The sequence below is a fragment of the Callorhinus ursinus genome, unplaced genomic scaffold (assembly GCF_003265705.2).
Source record: "Callorhinus ursinus isolate GAN/ISIS: 27379988/994484 unplaced genomic scaffold, GSC_fseal_2.0 scaffold1, whole genome shotgun sequence".
Taxonomy (NCBI): domain Eukaryota; kingdom Metazoa; phylum Chordata; class Mammalia; order Carnivora; family Otariidae; genus Callorhinus; species Callorhinus ursinus.
The window spans coordinates 68,060,030-68,079,120 of NW_027397063.1; the positions used below are offsets into that span (position 1 = coordinate 68,060,030).

General features: G+C 39.1%; 1 protein-coding gene across 2 annotated transcripts in view; it reads left to right on the forward strand.

Annotated features, from left to right (window-relative positions):
- P3H2 (prolyl 3-hydroxylase 2) overlaps positions 1–19,091 on the forward strand; it is a 169,131-nt gene that overhangs the window by 124,344 nt on the left and 25,696 nt on the right. For both annotated transcript variants that reach the window (XM_073895669.1, XM_025876766.2), the window contains exons 4-13: positions 553–684; positions 2,885–3,027; positions 3,357–3,446; positions 5,173–5,213; positions 6,301–6,395; positions 12,552–12,679; positions 13,255–13,350; positions 13,878–14,028; positions 14,882–14,999; positions 15,923–15,998. In XM_073895669.1, the coding sequence (XP_073751770.1) occupies positions 553–684; positions 2,885–3,027; positions 3,357–3,446; positions 5,173–5,213; positions 6,301–6,395; positions 12,552–12,679; positions 13,255–13,350; positions 13,878–14,028; positions 14,882–14,999; positions 15,923–15,998 (1,070 nt within the window). The remainder of the gene's footprint in view (positions 1–552; positions 685–2,884; positions 3,028–3,356; positions 3,447–5,172; positions 5,214–6,300; positions 6,396–12,551; positions 12,680–13,254; positions 13,351–13,877; positions 14,029–14,881; positions 15,000–15,922; positions 15,999–19,091) is intronic.

The window sequence follows — 19,091 nt, forward strand, 5'->3', positions numbered from 1 at the left end:
TATATATATATATATATATATATAGTTTCTATTTCCCTTTTAGGAAAAGTTCTTGAAAATGTTAACAAGGAGAAAAAGCTCCCCGTATGCATCGCAGTCCTTTCTCTCAGCTGCTCCTTAGCATAACCAGGATCTGAAATTCTGATCCCAAGCCAGGTCACTTCAAGCCACCCAACGTACCCAAAGGGAGGCCCCAGAATTCTTCAATAGGAAAGGCATCTATTCAGATGGGCATGGGTGGGCTGAGATGGCCTGTGTCATTTTCAGGAAATGTAGAAAAAGGGGAACAGCAGCCAAAAGTGCTGCCTGGAGGAAAGGCCAGGGGCCACAAGGTTGGGAATCTACTATTAAGTATTCTAGCGATCACTGATCAGGAAGCCTTGGCAAGTCACTTACTTCCTTTGTGAAGGTTTCTGCTCATGAAGTGAAGTTAATGAGATGGCGCTAAGAGTGTGGCGAGGTGAGGAATGCCCTGTGTCCCTGGGGCTCTGACCTTGAAGTCCAGACACTCCAGCAGACGGGAGGGACCCACCTCTCACTCTTGTCTTCCAGATCACTATATGCAGGTGCTGGTCTGTCAGCACGAATGCGTGAGGGAGCTTGCAACTCGCCCCGGTCGCCTCTCTCCGATTGAGAACTTTCTTCCCCTGCATTATGACTACCTACAGTTTGCCTACTATCGAGGTAAAGTGTGGATCGTCCCGGAAGACCTTTGGGGAAGGGGTGTCGTTCATCATTACAGAGATTGAATTTTCCTCTGCATTTCCACTTTACCACTGAGGCAATAGGGGTTTAGGGTTTTTTTTTTTTTTTTCTTCTCTCTCATTTCACATCACCGCAACTCAGGCCAAGGAGAGCAGGTGAAAACCACAAGTGGGCAAATGCTGTGATAATGTCCTGAAAGTTTTATTAGACTGACATTTTACATGATTTTTCAACTTAATTTTAAAAGGTCATATATTCACAAGTTCAAAGACCAAATATCATGAAAGCATCCCTCTCTTGCTTTTTTCTGCAACCCAATTTCATGTCCTTCAACCCAGTTTCCGATTTATGTTTATTTAAAACACACACACACACCCCAACTTATTTCGCCTTCTTATACACAGAAGGTAGCATATTATTTACACTGTTCTTTACATTGCTTTCTTCACTTAATAATATATATGAGTGGGGAAGGGGCACCTGGGTGGCACAGTTGGTTAAACATCCGGTTCTTGATATCGGCTCAGGTCGTGATCTCAGGGTCGTGAGATTGAGCTCCACATCAGGTTCTGTGCTGGGCATTGAGCCTACTTAAGATTCTCTTTCTCTAATAATAATAATAATGATAAATAATAATAATAATGTATCGGGTGTCTGGCTGGCACAGTCGGTAGAGCTTCTTCTCTTGATCACGGAGTTGTGGGTTCGAACCCTATGTTGGGTGTAGAGATTACTTAAAAATAAAATTTTGAAAAATATTTTTTTAGTAGGTTGGACCTATGAAATGACTATTTGCTTAGGTCAGTAAAGGCCAAATTTTGACAATTTTGTATGGTTTAACCTTGTATTGGTACATGGAGATCTTCCTCATTAATTTTTCTTTACATCCACATATCATTGTACTATAATGTATTTTATGTGTCTCCTTACTCATGGGCATTGTGTTATTAGTCACTGGTTGGTATTTCAGTAAAGGATCAAATGAGTAATATTTTATGTAAGTTAGTTCACATCCACACATGAATATCTATAGGATGAATTTCTAGAAGTATGATTGCTGTGTGGAATCATTTATTCATTTAAAATTTTGATAGATGTTACCCAGTTTTCTTCCATGTATAGTACATTTTTCATTGCTCATCAAGAATATATTGTGAAAATTTTAGATATTCCCCAATCCATTAGGTGAAAATTTTTATCTCAGTAGAGTTTTAATTTCTGTTTATCTAATTGAGAAAGAGAAATTGAGCATCTTTCCTTATGTTTAAAAGCAATTAATAGGATTGGGATTGCTGAAATCAGTTTTCGATATCATGTTGTCAAACTCAGTATAAAAACAGAATTAACTCCCAAAATTCTGCTCTGCTCATCTGTATTAAATAATGTAAGTTGTCAACAAACATCTTCAGGTGGAAACTTTTAATAATTGATGCAAAACATCTAGCACCAAAGCAGACCAAAGATAGTACCTTTTAAACACCTGAAATCATGTCCTTCCTTTTGTCTGGCTATTTTTTTGAAATATAATGGACACAGAGTGTTATATTAGTTTCAGGTGTACAACATAATGGTTCAACAATCCTGTACATCACTCAGGGTTCATCATGATAAGGGTAGTCACCACCTGTCACCAAACAACATTATTACAGTCTTATTGACTGTATTCCCCATGCTATAGGTGACTTAGCTCTGTGACTTATTTATCTTATAACTGGAAGTTTGTACTTCTAGATCCCCTTAACTTCCCCCATCCCCTCACTCACCTCCCCTCATCAGTTTGTTCTCTGTATTTGAGAATCTGTTTTTATCTGTGACTGTTTTTGTGTATGCTATTTGGCTCACCTTATCTTCCCTCTTATTCATGCTTAATGCTGACCTCCCACAGACATGTTAAAGTATTTCTTAAAAATCCTCTATGGGGGACGCCTGGGTTGCTCAGTTGGTTAAGCATCCACCTTCGGCTCAAGTCATGATCCCAGGGTTCTGGGATTGAGCCCCACATCAGGCTCCCTGCTCATCAAGAAGCCTGCTTCTCCCTCTCGCTCTGCCTGCCACTTCCCCTGCTTGTGCTCTCTCTCTCTCTCTCAAATAAATAAATAAAATCTTAAAAAAATCAGTTAAAAAAATCCCCTAGATGGACCTCGCCTGACTCTAATACTACAACTCCTTGGTCTTTCAGTTGGTGAATATGTGAAAGCCTTGGAGTGTGCCAAGGCCTATCTTCTCCTCCATCCAGATGATGAGGATGTCCTAGACAATGTGGATTACTATGAGAGTCTCCTAGATGACACCAGTGACCCAGCATCCATTGAGGCCAGAGAGGTGAGACCAAGGTCCTGAGAAGAAACTGCATTCTGCTAGATGCTCTGGGCAGAATTGGTAAAAATGTAGCACTGCTCTTAAAGATATTTAGCCATTGAGTCAAGGTTCTAGAATGCAGTTCTTTTGTACTTTAATTATTAATTCCAGAAGCATATTTTTTTCCTACATGAGAGCTTGTGAAAATCTGTTGAGATGGAGACTTTTTTGCAGCAGTGAATATTTTTTAGCTCATTTGTCACTGTCTATTGAAAAATATTTCCACTCAAACATTTATTATATTTCTTAACTGTTATTTAAATATAAATTTTCATTCGTTTTTTTTCCTCTAGGATTTGGCAATGTTCGTGAAGCGTCACAAAATGGAATCAGAACTAATAAAATCAGTTGCAGAGGGTCTGGGATTTTCATACACAGAACCGGTAAGAGCAATGATGGAAGAGGAAATGTATTTTAAAAGAATACTCAGTGGACTTCTTATTTATGATTTTATTTCCCAGCTTGATTTATTGAAGATTCTTTTTTTAATTCCATTTGCCAGTTTTATTTATTTATTATTTTTTAAAACAATTATGTTCAGTTAGCCAACATATAGTTTACTGAAAAGCCTTACCTCCTGCCTTGTGTTAACAAAACCCGGGGAAGTGGGGGTGGGTATTTACTCAATATATGATAAACATTAAAAGACTTTAATAGATCTCCATATCACTGAGATCCAAAGTCAAAAGCAAATATATCTGGGGGGAAGAGAAGTGTTTTGTACCTGATGCATTTGCCTCACAATTGTTTTATGTCTTAAATACTGGATACAACATTTTGTATTTCTCTTACATGTTTTAAAAACTAAAAAGACTTCATACAAAACAAAATCAGTCTCAATTGTACTATTCATCATGCTGACTTTTCTCCACTTGTCTATGGAGGCTTTTAGTCATTCCTCATATGAAGACACACCTTTTGCCCAACTAGTACTATGGTATAGATAGATTTCTATTCTGATCTTTATTTAAGGTATCATAAGCGATTTCTACATTTTTACAGCTTTTAAAATGATTTTTAGCTACATATATAGAATTGTTGTGCAATAAATAAACTCTTTTCCTGACACTGAATATTTGATTTGTTTCTGATTTTTTTCTACCATATTTAATGCATGAAGCATTTTCCTTTGTATTGAACTATGCCCTTTGAATAAATTACCAAGAATGGGATTATTCTGCCATCAAAGGATATGAGAAGTTCTAAAAAGTTCTTGAAATTGCTTTTCTAAGGGAGTTTTCGGATACCTTCACTGGTTCTGGAAATGCATAAAAGTACCAGTTGACAATAAACATCTCAGCAATGAGAAATAACATTAAAAAATCATTCATATTTCTTATGTACAAAATGGTATATCGTTGTTTTAATTTGTATTCCTTTGATGACCAACAAAAATAAACTTTTCACATGTTGTCATTAATTACTTTTCCTGTGATTTGAATTATCTGGACCTGCCTTTTTTTCATTTATCTGTTAGTTAACTATATGTTCTTCATATATGTACCTATCATATGTTTATAAAAAGCACTATTTGTAATGTATCTTATTTATAACATTTTTTCATTTCTGTCTTAGTTATGTCATGTTTTTACTGGCATATTTTAAAAATTAGGATAATTTTTAAGTATACTAATTCTCAGTAACATTTCTCATATGCTTATACCCAGCCCTACTTATTATTTTTTTAATTGCATTCTCCCAGGAAACTTCAGAAAAAGTTACTTTATGATCCTACACAGATGATTAATCAAGCTGAACTTTTTTGTTTGTTTTATTCACAAAACATAAGGGAGTTGGACTGAATGATCTTTTAAGTGTCTTCCTGACACCAAATTCCAAATCACTTCTTGGACAAAAAATATAAATACTTAAGCTAATTCCATGCTATTTTTGAAAACCCGTTTGTGCATCATTTCTTCTTTGCCAAAATTGCATTGGCTTTAGCTCTTCTTTTTATTAATTAAAAAAGTATTGTTTCTTGACACAGTATGCAAGTTTCCTAATGTTTTAGGTCTTCTGAGTGTTTTAAATGTATATTTTCTTTCTGTGCATTATGTTTTAGTGACAAAGCTACTGAGTTTGTTTGTTTTTTTTTTTAATTTAAAACAGAATTATTGGATCCGATATGGAGGACGACATGATGAGAATCGGTGAGTTCTTCATTCAGAATACAATCTGTTTACTTTTAATGAGAAGAAGTACTTAGAGTCATACCCACTATCAGGACCTTAGCTCTATGAAATAGGTAAAAATAGATAGTTAAATGAGTTCCACACTGGGAATTAGGAACTCAGCCTTCTGGTCCCAGCTCTTCCTATATATTTCTGTGTGACCTTGAGTGCTTTGGCATCCTTTCCAATCTTATGTTTTTCCTCCAAGTAAGGGGTTGGATCAGGTGATCTCTAAAGGTGACACATTCTGTGGACTCTGTTTTTGATTAATAGAATAGAGCTTAGTTTTTTCTTGTTAATGCTGAATTCCCTTACTACATTTGGAAGCAGGAAGCTCAAAGAGTTTCACTGCAAGCTAAAATATCAGGTGTCATTAACTCAATCAGAAATGAAGAGACCTCATTTTTTAGAATGATAGAAGTAAAAAATCAATTTGCATGTTATGAGCAGTTTGAGGAATCATAGAATGTCGGAGTTACATGTTTGAGCTGACCTGGTCTAGCCTGTACATTTTCAAATTCAGAAAGTGAGCTTCTGACAAGGCAAAGGACTCTTTTAGAGTGTCACCACAAGGGACTGGTGGATCAAGATCTTCCTCTTCAAAATCTTATGGTCTTTCACTAGACATCAGGGCCTCATCCCTGGGTGGCCTAAATTTATTACAAGAGAGCCAAGAGTGGACATGCACAGTTGGATTTGTTCACTCTGTGTGTATTGAACGGATATCATGCTGTGATTTGTATGTTTGCCAAGTTTGAAACTTGTGTCTTCTTTCTTGGAATAGTAAAGAAACACTACCCGAGGTCATGGGTTATTTCAGTTCAGTCATTGTTTGGGATGCACTCTATGCTCAAGACAAAAATACAACACTGAGCGTTATAAAGATGCACATGATAATTTTTTTCTGCTCTTTGGAGACTTAATTTCTAATCTCAATGGGGTGAAGTTATGGATACAATTAACTGTAAAAAAAAGGTGCTAAGAAGACAACCTGAGTAAGGTGTCCTTTGTCTTTGAACATCCTCGTTCAGTGAGAAATTCCATTTCAACTGTTTTTAATGGGCAGGGTCCCTTCAGGAGTGAACGTGGAAGGGGCAGAAGTTCATGGACTGTCAATGGGGAAAAAGTCATCACCCAAGATAGATCGAGACTTAAGAGAGGGTAAGTATCCGTGCACATTTACTTAAAGGAGGGAAAAGAGGAGGTGGGAGTTGGCTAGTTGTTATTTAAATTAAGGAAGAGCTCACTTTCTCTGGAAACTAAAGAATAAGATTAAGTAACTACATTTCGTAACGTTCTGAAAGCAAGGCTTAAAAACAGTATCTCAGATTTGTTTATCATCGCCTTTGGTTTCCAACAAGAGTGCTTCCAAATTCGCTCCCTCATCTGTTTCCCACAGGAGTCCTGTGAACCAGGCAGGGACTGAATGATCAGTTGAATACCTGAGGTTTGGAGAGGTCACGGGGCTTCTGTCACCTAGTGAGTGAGTGCTAGCTAGTGCGGAATAGATTGCACATCAGAGGAACTTGAAGAGATAGGTCACATGGATACTAGATGAGTTCATCTACGGTGCTTGAGGCACATATATCTGAGCAGGACTCTGAGGGATAAGTAGAATTTAAATTGAATTGACAGAGGTGTGGAGGGACCCATCTTAGTGGATAAAACAATGGAACAAAGGCACAGCGATGGAGAGAGCAGAACATGATATACTTACGTCAGATCAAAATTCGCGGAAACATATGTCGAACGTTGTCAAAGGTAGTTTCTAAATACAGCTAAACATTGTTGTAGTAATAAATTATTAGCAGTAGTGGTACTAACTCAGTAGTGATCCTTAACGATTATTATGGTATCTGTATATTTTATAATTCCTCAGGCAAATCTACACACACTCCATTTGAATACTGGAAGCATCATGCGAGACAAGTGCCTCCACTTCACAGGCAAGAAAACTGAGGCTCACAGAGATATAGTGACATGTCCGGTGTCTCATAGCTCATAACGGGTTGAGCAGGCATTCGAACCTAGGCTTTTGAATCCAGATCCCATTTTCTCCTACTCACCTGGAGATGGAACATAAAGGTGTCTAGAGATCCAAAATGTACCCTTTATTGATTAAATAATGGCAAGATAAGAAGGTTTTAGAAACCTGCATTGAGAAGGAGTACAGTACTCCTTTCCCTGACAAGAGAGTGTGTCAGCACATTCCTCCAGCTGATTTGAAAACTTCTGGTTCTCTACAGCTCTCACATTTCCCAGCCCTTTCCTTCCTCAGCTTCTAAGTCAGTTTGAGGCAGTAAACAGGATAAAATGCTCATCTAATCTGACCTGGACCTCAGTTTGTAGCCACAAAGCCCAAGCTGTTTTACAAAGGCCAGAGAGTTTCATGGTCAGCCAGAGTTCGTGTTGTTTTTTAAGCTGAGAAATCACCTAGAAAGTACGTGCCAATAAGCCAGCACTTTGCTGTAAAGGTTTGGGAAACTCCAGGATGGTTGCCAGATGTCAAAGCTTTTTTTTTTTTTTTTCCCCCTGGCTCCCTGGGACTCTGATATACAGCAGCTGACTAAGAAGACTAATATGAAGAATGGAGTAGGAGACTACACAGGATGGGGAGAGACTGTGATTGGCTGGGCACCAAGGTCTATCATTTCTGTAGAATTTGCTTAGTTGAATGGGTGACTGCATCTTAGGATGTTCTCTGGAAACCACTGGAAAGCCTTCTGTGGAGTCACGAGAGATCTGAATAGTTTCTAAATTAAGAACAGTGGTAGACAGAGGCAAAGTTTCCAACCAGAAAACACTTTTTTATCTTAGTCTGGCTGAAAGCAGATGTCAGGGAGGCAAGAAAGGGTGCATGCTTCACAGAGTAGAATATATTTCAGCTTTTGTGCTCTTCCACAAAGGGATTGTCATCTACTCTGGTTACCTAACAGTAATTAGTAGTATTCACACTGGACGGCTCAGAAGCATTACGGGAGTGACCCAAGACCACGTCCCAGACGGACTCCAATCCACGGAATAAGCATATCCTCAAACCAAAAACACCCATCACTTATCCATTCTCTTTTCAACTGCCAGTTTCCAAAGGTACTTCTCCATAATCATCCCAGTCAGTATAGTAGAAATCACATTGAACTTGGAATCAGGGATCTGAGTTTCCAGGATTGTTAGGCTGATGTACTTGATGTGATGGACACCTGGAGACGTGAGGTCTCTGGGCTCTGTGAGCCTCAGCTGTAAAAGATGGACAGCGACCTTTTGCTGAGGAACGGTGTGAAAAGTCTTCTGTAGACCATTATGGGCTGTGCTCACATAAGGACTTGTTACTTAGCACATGCCTGTTGTGACAAGTGTCACTCTGTAATATTTATGGTAAAATGCTGCTTCTTGCCAGGTGAGCCACAGGCGGTGAGCACAAAGGAGTATTTTCCTAGACGATCCCTCTTTATTGCAACTGGAGAGTCGGAGCCAGGCACATACTTTATGAATGAGAGAAGAGTTAAGTTGTTTAGCTAAATCTCCTTGAGCTGTGGTTAGGAGTTGGCCGAAGCCATCAGATCAGGCCCCAGGAACCACAACTTATTGGACTACAGTTTTATTTTTATTTTAATGTTTTCCTCTGTCTGGTGTGCTGCTAGTCATTTGTAGGCTGGTAGAGGTGAGTGTTTCAATGGCAGGGTTTGTTTTTCCTCCCCCTCCTCCTCCTCCTCCTTCTTCTTCTTCTTCTTTTTTCCTTTTGGTTAGTGGGTGGGTAGTTGGCTGTGGTTTGTGAAATGCATGTGTGGGAAACCTCTGTATAAAAGTCTATGCTCAGTGGTGATTGTGTTAACTACATGAAAGGCAGGTTTCTAGCAGATTCTGCCTGAAGCTGTGAGTGGGTAGGTAGTTAGGCTCATGTTGCACTCCGTCCCTTCCCCTGATCTTAGTACGTTCCATGTGGTGTGACTGGAGGAATTGGCAATATCCCAGTAGCCTTTTTTAAAATATACTCCTTTATGCTTATTAAGATGCCTCACTCAGAACTTAACCCAATAGACCAGGCATATGTTACTATAATACTAAATAATCAACATAGTAATAGCAAATACTTATACAGAACGGTAGGCATTTTTCTAAATGTTTTGGTTGTAGTAACTGTTAAAGTTGTCTTTTGAAAATAGGGTAATTATATTTGAAGTTCATATACTCTCAAGAGAGGAAAGGAAAAAATATGACATAGTAGAAACCGACCCAGTTTACTAAACCCTTGGTCTGTCATCCATTTCTATTTGACTTTTATATTAGAAAATGCTTTTCAGTGAACCAACAAGTATTTTGTCTTTCTTGTTGAAGGAACATCTCTTTTACTTTTCTAAGTGGGAATGGAATACGCAGTTTACTTTTCCAAATATTTGAGAAACTGCCTTAATTTGGCTATGGCTCTTAATCAGCTATATAGATTAGAGCAACCTTTCCAAATAACCTGTGTTTTATGTTAAGAGGTCCTGTTGGGGAGAGGGCGAGTCTACTGTTTTTTTATTGCTACCAAAAAAAAAAAAAAAAAAAAGGAGCACAAATGTAGCAGCTTACAATAACATACATTCACTATCACCCAGTTTCTGGGGGTCAGGAATTTGGGGGTAGCTTGATGGGGTCCCTTGCTTCAGGGTCTGTGACAGGCTTCCTTCAAATTGTTGATCAGGGCTGAGGTCTCTTCTAAGGCTTGACTGTGGAACTATCTTCTTCCAAGCTCATATGATAGAATTTCGTTCATAAAGTCTTAGTGGACAGTGGTCCTCAGTTCCTAGTTGATCATTGCCTGGAGGAGGCCTCATTCTTTGCTGCATGAGTCTGTCTAATGCAGCAACATATTGCAATGCAAGCTGAGAAGGCAATAGACTGAGTCTGCTAGCAAGATGGAGGTGGCAATCTCATGTAATACAGTCACAGAAGTCATATCCCATCACCTTTGCCATATTCTATTGTTGGAAGCAAGTTCCAGGCCCCATTCACGCTTGAGGAAAGCAAATTACGCAAGCCCATGAATCCCAGGAGGCAGTGATCATTAGGGGGCCATCTTAGAATCTCTCTGTCATAGGAAAGAAGGAAGGAAGGAAGGAAGGAGGAAGGAAGGGAGGAAGGGAGGAAGGAAGGAGGAAGGGAGGTTGGTTTTATGCTCGATTAAGGGTGAGAACTGCTTCATACTGTCTCAATACTCAGGATATTCTTAATGCCTATTTACATATTAAAAGTTCTAAGAAGTCCTCTTAAATTTTGTGTAACCTAGTACTTCCCAAACACATTTGATCAAGAAACTCTTTTTTCATCAAAAACTGTCTGCAGAATAAAGGCTGAGAAACATTGAATTGTGTGTGTGTGTGTGTGTGTGTGTGTATTTTTTTTCTATTCATCCAAAAGATTGGTACTGAAACTATACCATGGGGTTATATTCCTGGAATCCAAGAAATTCTGTATTTATAGATTTTGATGACAATCTAAAAAAAAAAAATTAATAGGGGCAACTAGTGGGTCATGTAAATAACCACCTGATAGTCATGTCCCGCCATGAGATTTCATACCATGTTGGGTGAGGCTACTATCCCATTGGTACCAGTTAGTGATACTTCGGGGGCTGAAGACTAACAAGGAATGAAGTCAAACAAACTTATAAATAATGTATCAGGAGCAGATAAAGGCCCAAATTTATCATGGTACACTATGACTTCATAGTAATTTCAGTAGAGAAGAGTTGCAGTGCAATGAGTCATTACACACCAAAAATACTATAAAGAATGCTGGCTGAAAAGAATCTGGGCTAGATCAGTGAGTAGAACATTCATGTGGAATGTAGCTTTTTGTTTCTGCAAAATAACATTAACCATTTCATTAATATTAACTTGAATTTAGTTTTATGGTCTTGCTTTTATTTAATCTTGAAAATTGCTTTTGGTATTATAGTTATATGAAACTCTAAAGATAAATAAATACAATGATCATAGTTTTATAATTGCAAGTATGGAAATAAAATTGTGATAAAGTAATGTGTCGGCACTGCCTCTCCTTAGGGAACTTTTCCTTTAACAGATAACCATCTATTATTAAAGATTGGGAAACACTGTATTTTTATCTTAATAGTCCACTAATTGTGGGCTGTAGTGAATCTTTCATCCTAACTAGACTATTAATAAACTTGATGCTGTTCTTTAGTTTCACTCATTCGTTTTAAAGAACTAGAGGGGACATCGATTTCAGTTGGTTTCTTCCTTCTTCACTGATGTGTTTTAGGGTAGTGTGTTGGGGACCATTGCTTGACTAGGGGAAGAAGGGAGCAGCTAAGCCCTCCCCCTGCCTCCCTCCAGGGCGAACTGTTGTTATTAATAGGCACACGTCAGGTCCCTTAAGAGTCTTATAAAGAGCAGAAAAGCTTTCTTCCTCTCTTCAGTTTTTTAGTTCAAGCTGGTTGCACTGTGTTACAGCTGGAGATTTCCTCGCCAACAGAGGCTTTGTCCTTCAGTCCTATCCTCTGTGAGGAAAGAGCCTGGTCAGGTCTAGATTTGGTAATTAACCACCTAAAGCATGACCCCAAAGCGTTACCTTCTGAAAAGCCTACATGGGCTAATTTCATAAAGTTGTGGGCTCCATCCAGGGAGAGAGCAGGTGCCTATAGGAAACCTTCCCGTGCAAAGAAAGCGATATAAAGATTTGCCCAGAGACCATAGAAAAATAAATATTCCATAAATAAGACTTTCTAGAGTCAGTTAGTTGGTTGGAAGAAGACTAGGAAGGAGGTGGCTGGCTTGGGTGTGACTGTCCCAATGGTGCATTTACCAGCGGAGTTTTCTAGTGAAGATATTTCTCTCCATACCAGTGAGAATGTGGTGTGTATGTCACATATGGGGGCACAAACACGTGATCCAGTAATGTGATGTTGTAGCAGAGTTAGGAACCAAAGGTTGTGGAGAAGGTTGTGTGCAGTTGCCGAGAGAATTCTGGAAGGTCTTCTCCAGGCAGCATCCTGTGAGATTCCCAGTCTGCTTTGCAGAATCATCCCTGGAATCAAATGAAAAGATAGTGTATCAAACCCACAATACTACACAAATGTGATACCTTATTGTGATGTTATGGAGAAACATCTTCAGGTATCTGGTCTTCAGACATCTGTCTTTTCCCTGAATCCATATTGTACTTAGCAAGCTTCCAATGTGTCTTTGCATTCTTAAGTATTCATGAGCAAACTGATTCTCATGAATTTCTCATTAAAAACCAGTAGGTGTTCTGTGCTTCCCTCCTTGGGAACAGAGGTAACAGAGAAGATGATGTGTTCTGTCTCTTCAGGTGGCCCTCTGCTCTATGAGAACATCACATTTGTCTATAACTCAGAGCAACTGAATGGGACTCAGCGGGTTCTCCTGGATAACGTCTTGTCAGAAGAACAGTGCCGGGAGCTCCACAGCGTGGCCAGTGTGAGGACCCAAGAGGTGGCGTGGGGGGAGGACGGAGCCTGAGGGGGCCAGCCTGGTGGGAGCCCTGGAGCTCTCTGGTCCTAGTCTCACTTGGAGTCAGGAAACCGGGCCTAAAATGTCACTTTCTTTAGGACAAGGACCTCAGTGTGGGGGCATTTTCATAGCCTGGTTTCGGCTGATTTGAATTTCGTCTAGATCTGGACACAGCTCATGGATCTGGAATAGTTAGTGGCTTAATACGTAGGACAATGGCCATTCAGCATGAGCCCTGCCTACCATATGAGGTCACTGGGAAATCTCTTTATTTTAATTGATAATTAACTAATATTTTAATCATTTATAGCCTACCTATTTCTATAAAAACTGGTATTTCATGATGAACATGTAGAATGAAGTTTAAATGAAGATATCTCTTTTGATTGGAAGGATTAATGATACCAGGATCCTGATACAAAACAGGGATGATTCTGTGTATTGACTGTGGTCCTTAGCTTCCTGTCAGTCAAGGCAAAAAGGGAAAGCTGATGAAGTCATCGCTGTCATTAATAAAGCATCTTTTTATATTTTGCTGCCAGGGAATCATGCTTGTTGGTGATGGATACAGAGGAAAAACTTCACCCCATACACCCAATGAGAAGTTTGAAGGTGCAACCGTCCTGAAAGCACTCAAAGTAAAGTCGTAGCTTCTTTTGGGTTTGGGTTCCTAAGCGTCATCAGATGCCGTCTGTGCATTGCAGGTACAGGAAAGAGGAGAGTCCAGACTGTAGACCTGTCAGGAGAGATGAAGGGAGCAAGTATGAAATGACATCTCCATTGTTTTAAATCATTCCTTGATTCCTTCACTGAGTCATCAACTTATCAAACTTTTTATCTCCTAAATTCATATCTGACAAATAATACATAGTCCCCCCTATCCTCAAGGAGCTCCTGGTGCAATGGTGAAAACATACTGAACCACATGATGATTCTGCACCACACCAAGGGTTGTTGGGGAGGTAGCTTTCAGTGTTCTCATTGTGATTAGGAAGGATGAATTTCAATGGCTTATTTTACTAACCAAAATCCTCGAGCATGTGGTCGTATTTCCACTGGTCAATGCAGACTTGACCATCCTTATATTGCCTTACTGAAACCTAGTGTCTTTTTCTCAAGCCGTCCGATCGACCCAGTGCAATCTCATGTTCTTCTTTGTCTTCAGTTTGGTTACGAAGGCCGAGTCCCACTGAAGAGTGCCCGTCTGTTTTATGACATCAGCGAGAAGGCTCGAAAGATTGTAGAATCCTATTTCATGCTGAACTCAACCCTGTATTTTTCCTATACACACATGGTCTGCCGAACTGCTCTGTCTGGTAAGATTCCAGAGTCTGAACTTGTTCCCTCCTACCCAGGGTGAAATGAGAAAGAAAACAATGTAAAACAAAGTTCTGTTACATTTTAGACTCATGGTTTAGCAAAGTTCTAAATTCCCAAAACAGAAAAAGCTTGCTCACTGTTACCTCCCCCTTCCCTCTTCTCTTTTTGGCCCCCTCAAATTCCAGAAGGCCATTGCTCTGCCTGTCTTTCTTTCAAAACTATTTCCCCTACTTGCTTAAAGTCACACAGAGAAGGACTTTCCTGCTTTAGGTTTTACTTTCCAGGGAACCAGGAACCTGAAGATTACAGTCCCCCGTCACGCCCCCAAAGCATTAAGTGGTCGCTTAGAAGATGAAGGGATTGTTGAAAGAAATGTTCTTAAAAAGGCAGAGACTGCCTCACTCCTGCCTGTCATGATTTCTCCCCTAGATCTTCTCTTGCACACTCTGTTGAGTAGGAGGGGAGGAAGGATGTCATGGGACGAGACTTTGACACATGAACTTTCACCTGAATCAGCCTTTTCTTTTTACATTTTCTTTCCACCCCTCTCATTTGCCTGCCCCACATGAGGTCCAGCCCATGGAATGCATGGAATTTCTACTATGTATCTTCATATCAAGAAACTGTTACAGCCAACCAGGCAGGCGTGATTTGTCCATGGTTTTACATCAAGTTTGCACCAAAGCAGGACCCATCTCTTGACTGCTTAGTCGGTTTGTTCATCTCTGTGGGTCAATCTTGTGTCTCAAATTTGCAAAGGGCAGCAGCGATGAGAGAATGCAGGTTGTCAGCTTTGCTGTTGGAGGTTCCTGCTCTCCTGTCATCCTCACCGGTTCCCTTTTCTGGCAGGTCAGCAGGATAGAAGAACTGACCTCAGTCACCCCATCCATGCCGACAACTGCCTGTTGGATCCTGAGGCCAACGAATGCTGGAAGGAGCCTCCTGCTTACACGTTCCGGGACTATAGGTACAACCAGCCCTGCCTTCACAACCAAGCTTTTGTCCAACAGTTGCCAGATACCCATGGAAACTAGAAAACTGATCTGTTTGGCTTGTCCTCATATTCATCTCGATGAAGCAGAGATTCTCAAATACCCTCCTGAAGCAGCTGACACAACCAGGAAGCGACTTGATCATCTTAGATTAAAGCCAAGCACATTCTGTTGCATTTGAATCCACAAAATGCCCATTTTGTTTTCATATAAAAAGTAAAGCTTTCTTTTTTGAACATTTGGCTTTCACTGAAATGTATGCCTTGTGGGTTGTGTATCTCAGTCTGAGAACTCAAGGATATGCTGTCCCAATGCACACAGGGATCTTACAGTATCACTCACCTATGTCTGCCTTTGATAAACAAGAAACTGGAAACTCGAAGGAAAAATTAGATGGTATTTTAGTGTCCAAAGAGAAGTCACCATGTATATAATAGTGGTTAATTACTACTGCAGCATGCACCATACAACATCATTTATTGAACAACCCTATCTACCAGGCAAGACTACACCTCTTGGAGCTCTCTAGCTACTTTGGGAGGAAATAACGTTCTTTAGAGTTACAAGTATAAGAGGGAAGAAGAGAATGATAAGTAGCATGGGCAGGTTCGAAGGGGTAGATTAAATCCAAGTGTTCTTGGGATAAAGTGAAATGTGAGATGAAATTTGAAATATGATAAAATGTTAGCATAAGTGAAACAAATAAATACTTCAGGGGCATGATCCAAACTATATCTGATCTTACTTTTTAGGGTTAGGAGGGTCAGTAATTTCAATGTCCAGTTCAAAGGAAACTTAACCAATCAGGCTGGTCAGTTTATTACATCTCTGGTATTCTCTGATGAAGCTGTTGTAAGCACATAATAGTACAAATGGTTTTCTCTTTTTTTTCTTATAGTGCTCTCCTGTATATGAATGATGACTTTGAAGGAGGAGAGTTCATTTTCACTGAGATGGATGCGAAGACTGTGACCGTAAGTAAACCTATACAGGCAAGTTCTTGTAGCATTTCTTCATCTCAAGCTTGCTGTTTTCCAAGGATTCACAGATTATTGGACTTCCAATATCTGAGCTTGAGAATTCAAGCGGTGCACAGGGGCCCAGCAAATGTATGCATCATAAAATGTTAGAGATGGACTCATCAATAAAATCTTCCAGTCTATTTTACAGATGGGTAATTTAAAGACTAGATATATGAAGCATTTGCTCATGATTACATAGCTAGTTAGTGTTAGACCTGCAACCAGAACTTAGGTCTTCTGATTCTTTGTCAGGTAGTCTGATGGAAACATAAAAGCACCTATTTCTAAGTCATCCATGCCTAGGACTAGACAAATGGATTCTATAGGATAGTTTTCGAGCAACCTGGTGTTCTCCATGCTTATACTGAGTATTGGGCGCTAGACCCCTAGTTATCAAAATTACTATATATGTGTGTATGGATATATGTGCTTATGGCTGTAAGTAAACCTGTACATGAAAACTGATATATACACATTACACACACACACACACACACACACACACACACACACACAATAGATGAGATTCTAAACACACCTTTGTAGGTAAATTTCAACAGTTAATTTCAACTACCGTCTTCCTAGGTAAACCAGTGCCTTTGGAAAACCAGTCTACTGGGTTATAGACCATATAGCCAGCATCCTTTGGACTTTAAGCCAAAGAGCATATGCCATGGTAGAAAAATCTATTTTCCAATTGAGGATATAAATGAATTATAAATCGATTATGAGATGTATCTTTCCTCCATATCTAAATAGTTGAGGCATGTATCTGACAAACTTCAAGGATTTTGTCTTATACATACTATTTTCACTACTTTTTCTGAGTGTTGTGTTTTCCCTCTCCTATTTTGTAGGAGACACCCATATGTCATTTATGACATATGGTCATGGTAGGGTATAAGCAGATGATATAAAAAATTCTGTACTACTGGATTTAAAGGGAACCCTATGGAGATTCTGGTTAAAATTGTCCAGAAACATTGGAATAATTAAGGAAAAATATTTCATACCATTTTATGCAATAATGTGTATCTAAAAGGTTATGATGCCTCACGCTTTGTTGTAAAAGCTTAAGCATCAACAGATTCATTATCTGGAAAACTAAATCAAGACTGATGATCTGGGTTGCTTCTAATCCCGACACAAAATTATCATTTTTTTTAAAGTCTCTGTGCAGAAAGCTCTGAGCTCTGCTAACACTAGAACAGATTTTAAAATGCTTGCAGCTCACACAGTTGGAAAGAAAATCAGACAGGTGGTTGAAAAGATTTCTTTGCTTCTACTCCATCTAGTGGCCATATTTGGAAAGGCTTAATGTTTGAAAGTAAATGATGCCTGGAATACTATGTAAGAATCAGTAATTAATTCATTGTTGAATCCAAGTTAACTGTAATTCTGCTGTTTAAAGATGTGAAAACAGATAATACTGCTTTCATATAGCTGTACTTTTAAGAGAAGGGTGTAACTATTTTAAAACATACTGAATCTAATCCTCACCACCACCCCTAAAAAAGTAATAGAAAAATTGATTTAAACAGTGTTTTGATTGAAAAGCTCCAAGTTGATAGATTCATTTTCCCAAGTTAGCTCTACTTCATATTAATACATAAGTGGAGTTTTTAGAGGATTTTGTAAAAATTAAAATTCTTAGGTAATCAGTCCCAATAACAAAGAGAAATGGATAGTTTTATTTTTCAGCTTTCCTTTCTTTGACATAAGGGACAAATGAAGCAGAGAAATGGCCCAACTTGAGGCTACACAAGGAAAAAAGTCCTCTAAGTTCTTTACTTTGGAAAAATCTGGGAATTACACAATTAACTGAATGGTGGCTAAAGATTTACATTCATTCAAGACGAGTAGAGCACAAAGAATTCCCTGACTTTGAATTATCAGTTAGATGGAAAGCAAAAGGAATTTTTTATCATAATTGGAAGATACATAGATTATGTTCAACAGCAGCATATTTGTGAAACATGAGTATTTTGGGATTTGGCTTTCACTGTACAAGTTTGAGAGAGATGAAATTTAATAATTTCTATTTGCGGGGCGCCTGGGTGGCTCAGTCAAGTGTCTGCCTTAGGCTCAGGTCATGGTCCCAGGGTCCTGGGATCGAACCCCGCATCGGGCTCCCTGCTCTGCAGGGAGCCTGCTTCTCCCTCTCCCTCTCCCCCTGCTTATGTTCCTTCTCTCGCTGTCTCTCTTTCTGTCAAATAAATAAATAAAACCTTAAAGAAATAATTTCTATTTGCTTCACAAAAAATTAAATTCAATATAGAACTGTGCTCCAGAAGTATGTTTACAATCATCTAAACTTCAGGACATATTTTTCTATAGAAGTTATGTCATACATGAAGTTTGTTTATTCCTTTCTGTGGCTGATATATAACAGGTGATGCTCTCCATTTGATAAGATTGGTCATAGAGACTTTTGTGAACCTACATACCTATGATCAATTCCAAATGCTTCAGGTAGCTGATAGCTTCTTCTCCTAAACTTTCCCAAGTTCTTCATGTATAAAAATACTTTGAATGCATCCAGTTACATCGGAGATAAAGCATCAACTTGTCCCCACACCCTGTCTTTAATATTGTAAAATGTTACTGCCGACACTCGATAATCACATAGAAGCAACAGTGCCTACATGTGGTTGAGTGAGCCTTGACCAGCACCTGGGAATGAGCTGCCCAGAAAACTCAAAACTGGATCTTAAAGCTGCAAGCAGACCAAGGCTTTCCTACCTACTTCATATGTTTCAAGCATCATTTATTTTTTTGTTTCCATGTGGAAACTTACAACAAATTCCTTCTCCAGGAAAATGAAATCAGATCGATACCAAGGGCACCCTTAAGGAGTGAATTCTCTAGATTTGCATCCGAAAAGTCACCTTGACAAAGCTGCATAAGTAAAGCAACTCTCTCCAGCAAAGACAAATTACTTCTCAATTATTGTGAATAGAAGAGTAACCAGAAGCTGACTGCTTTTCTCTGCTCATCACACACACACACACACACACACACACACACACACACACACACACACAC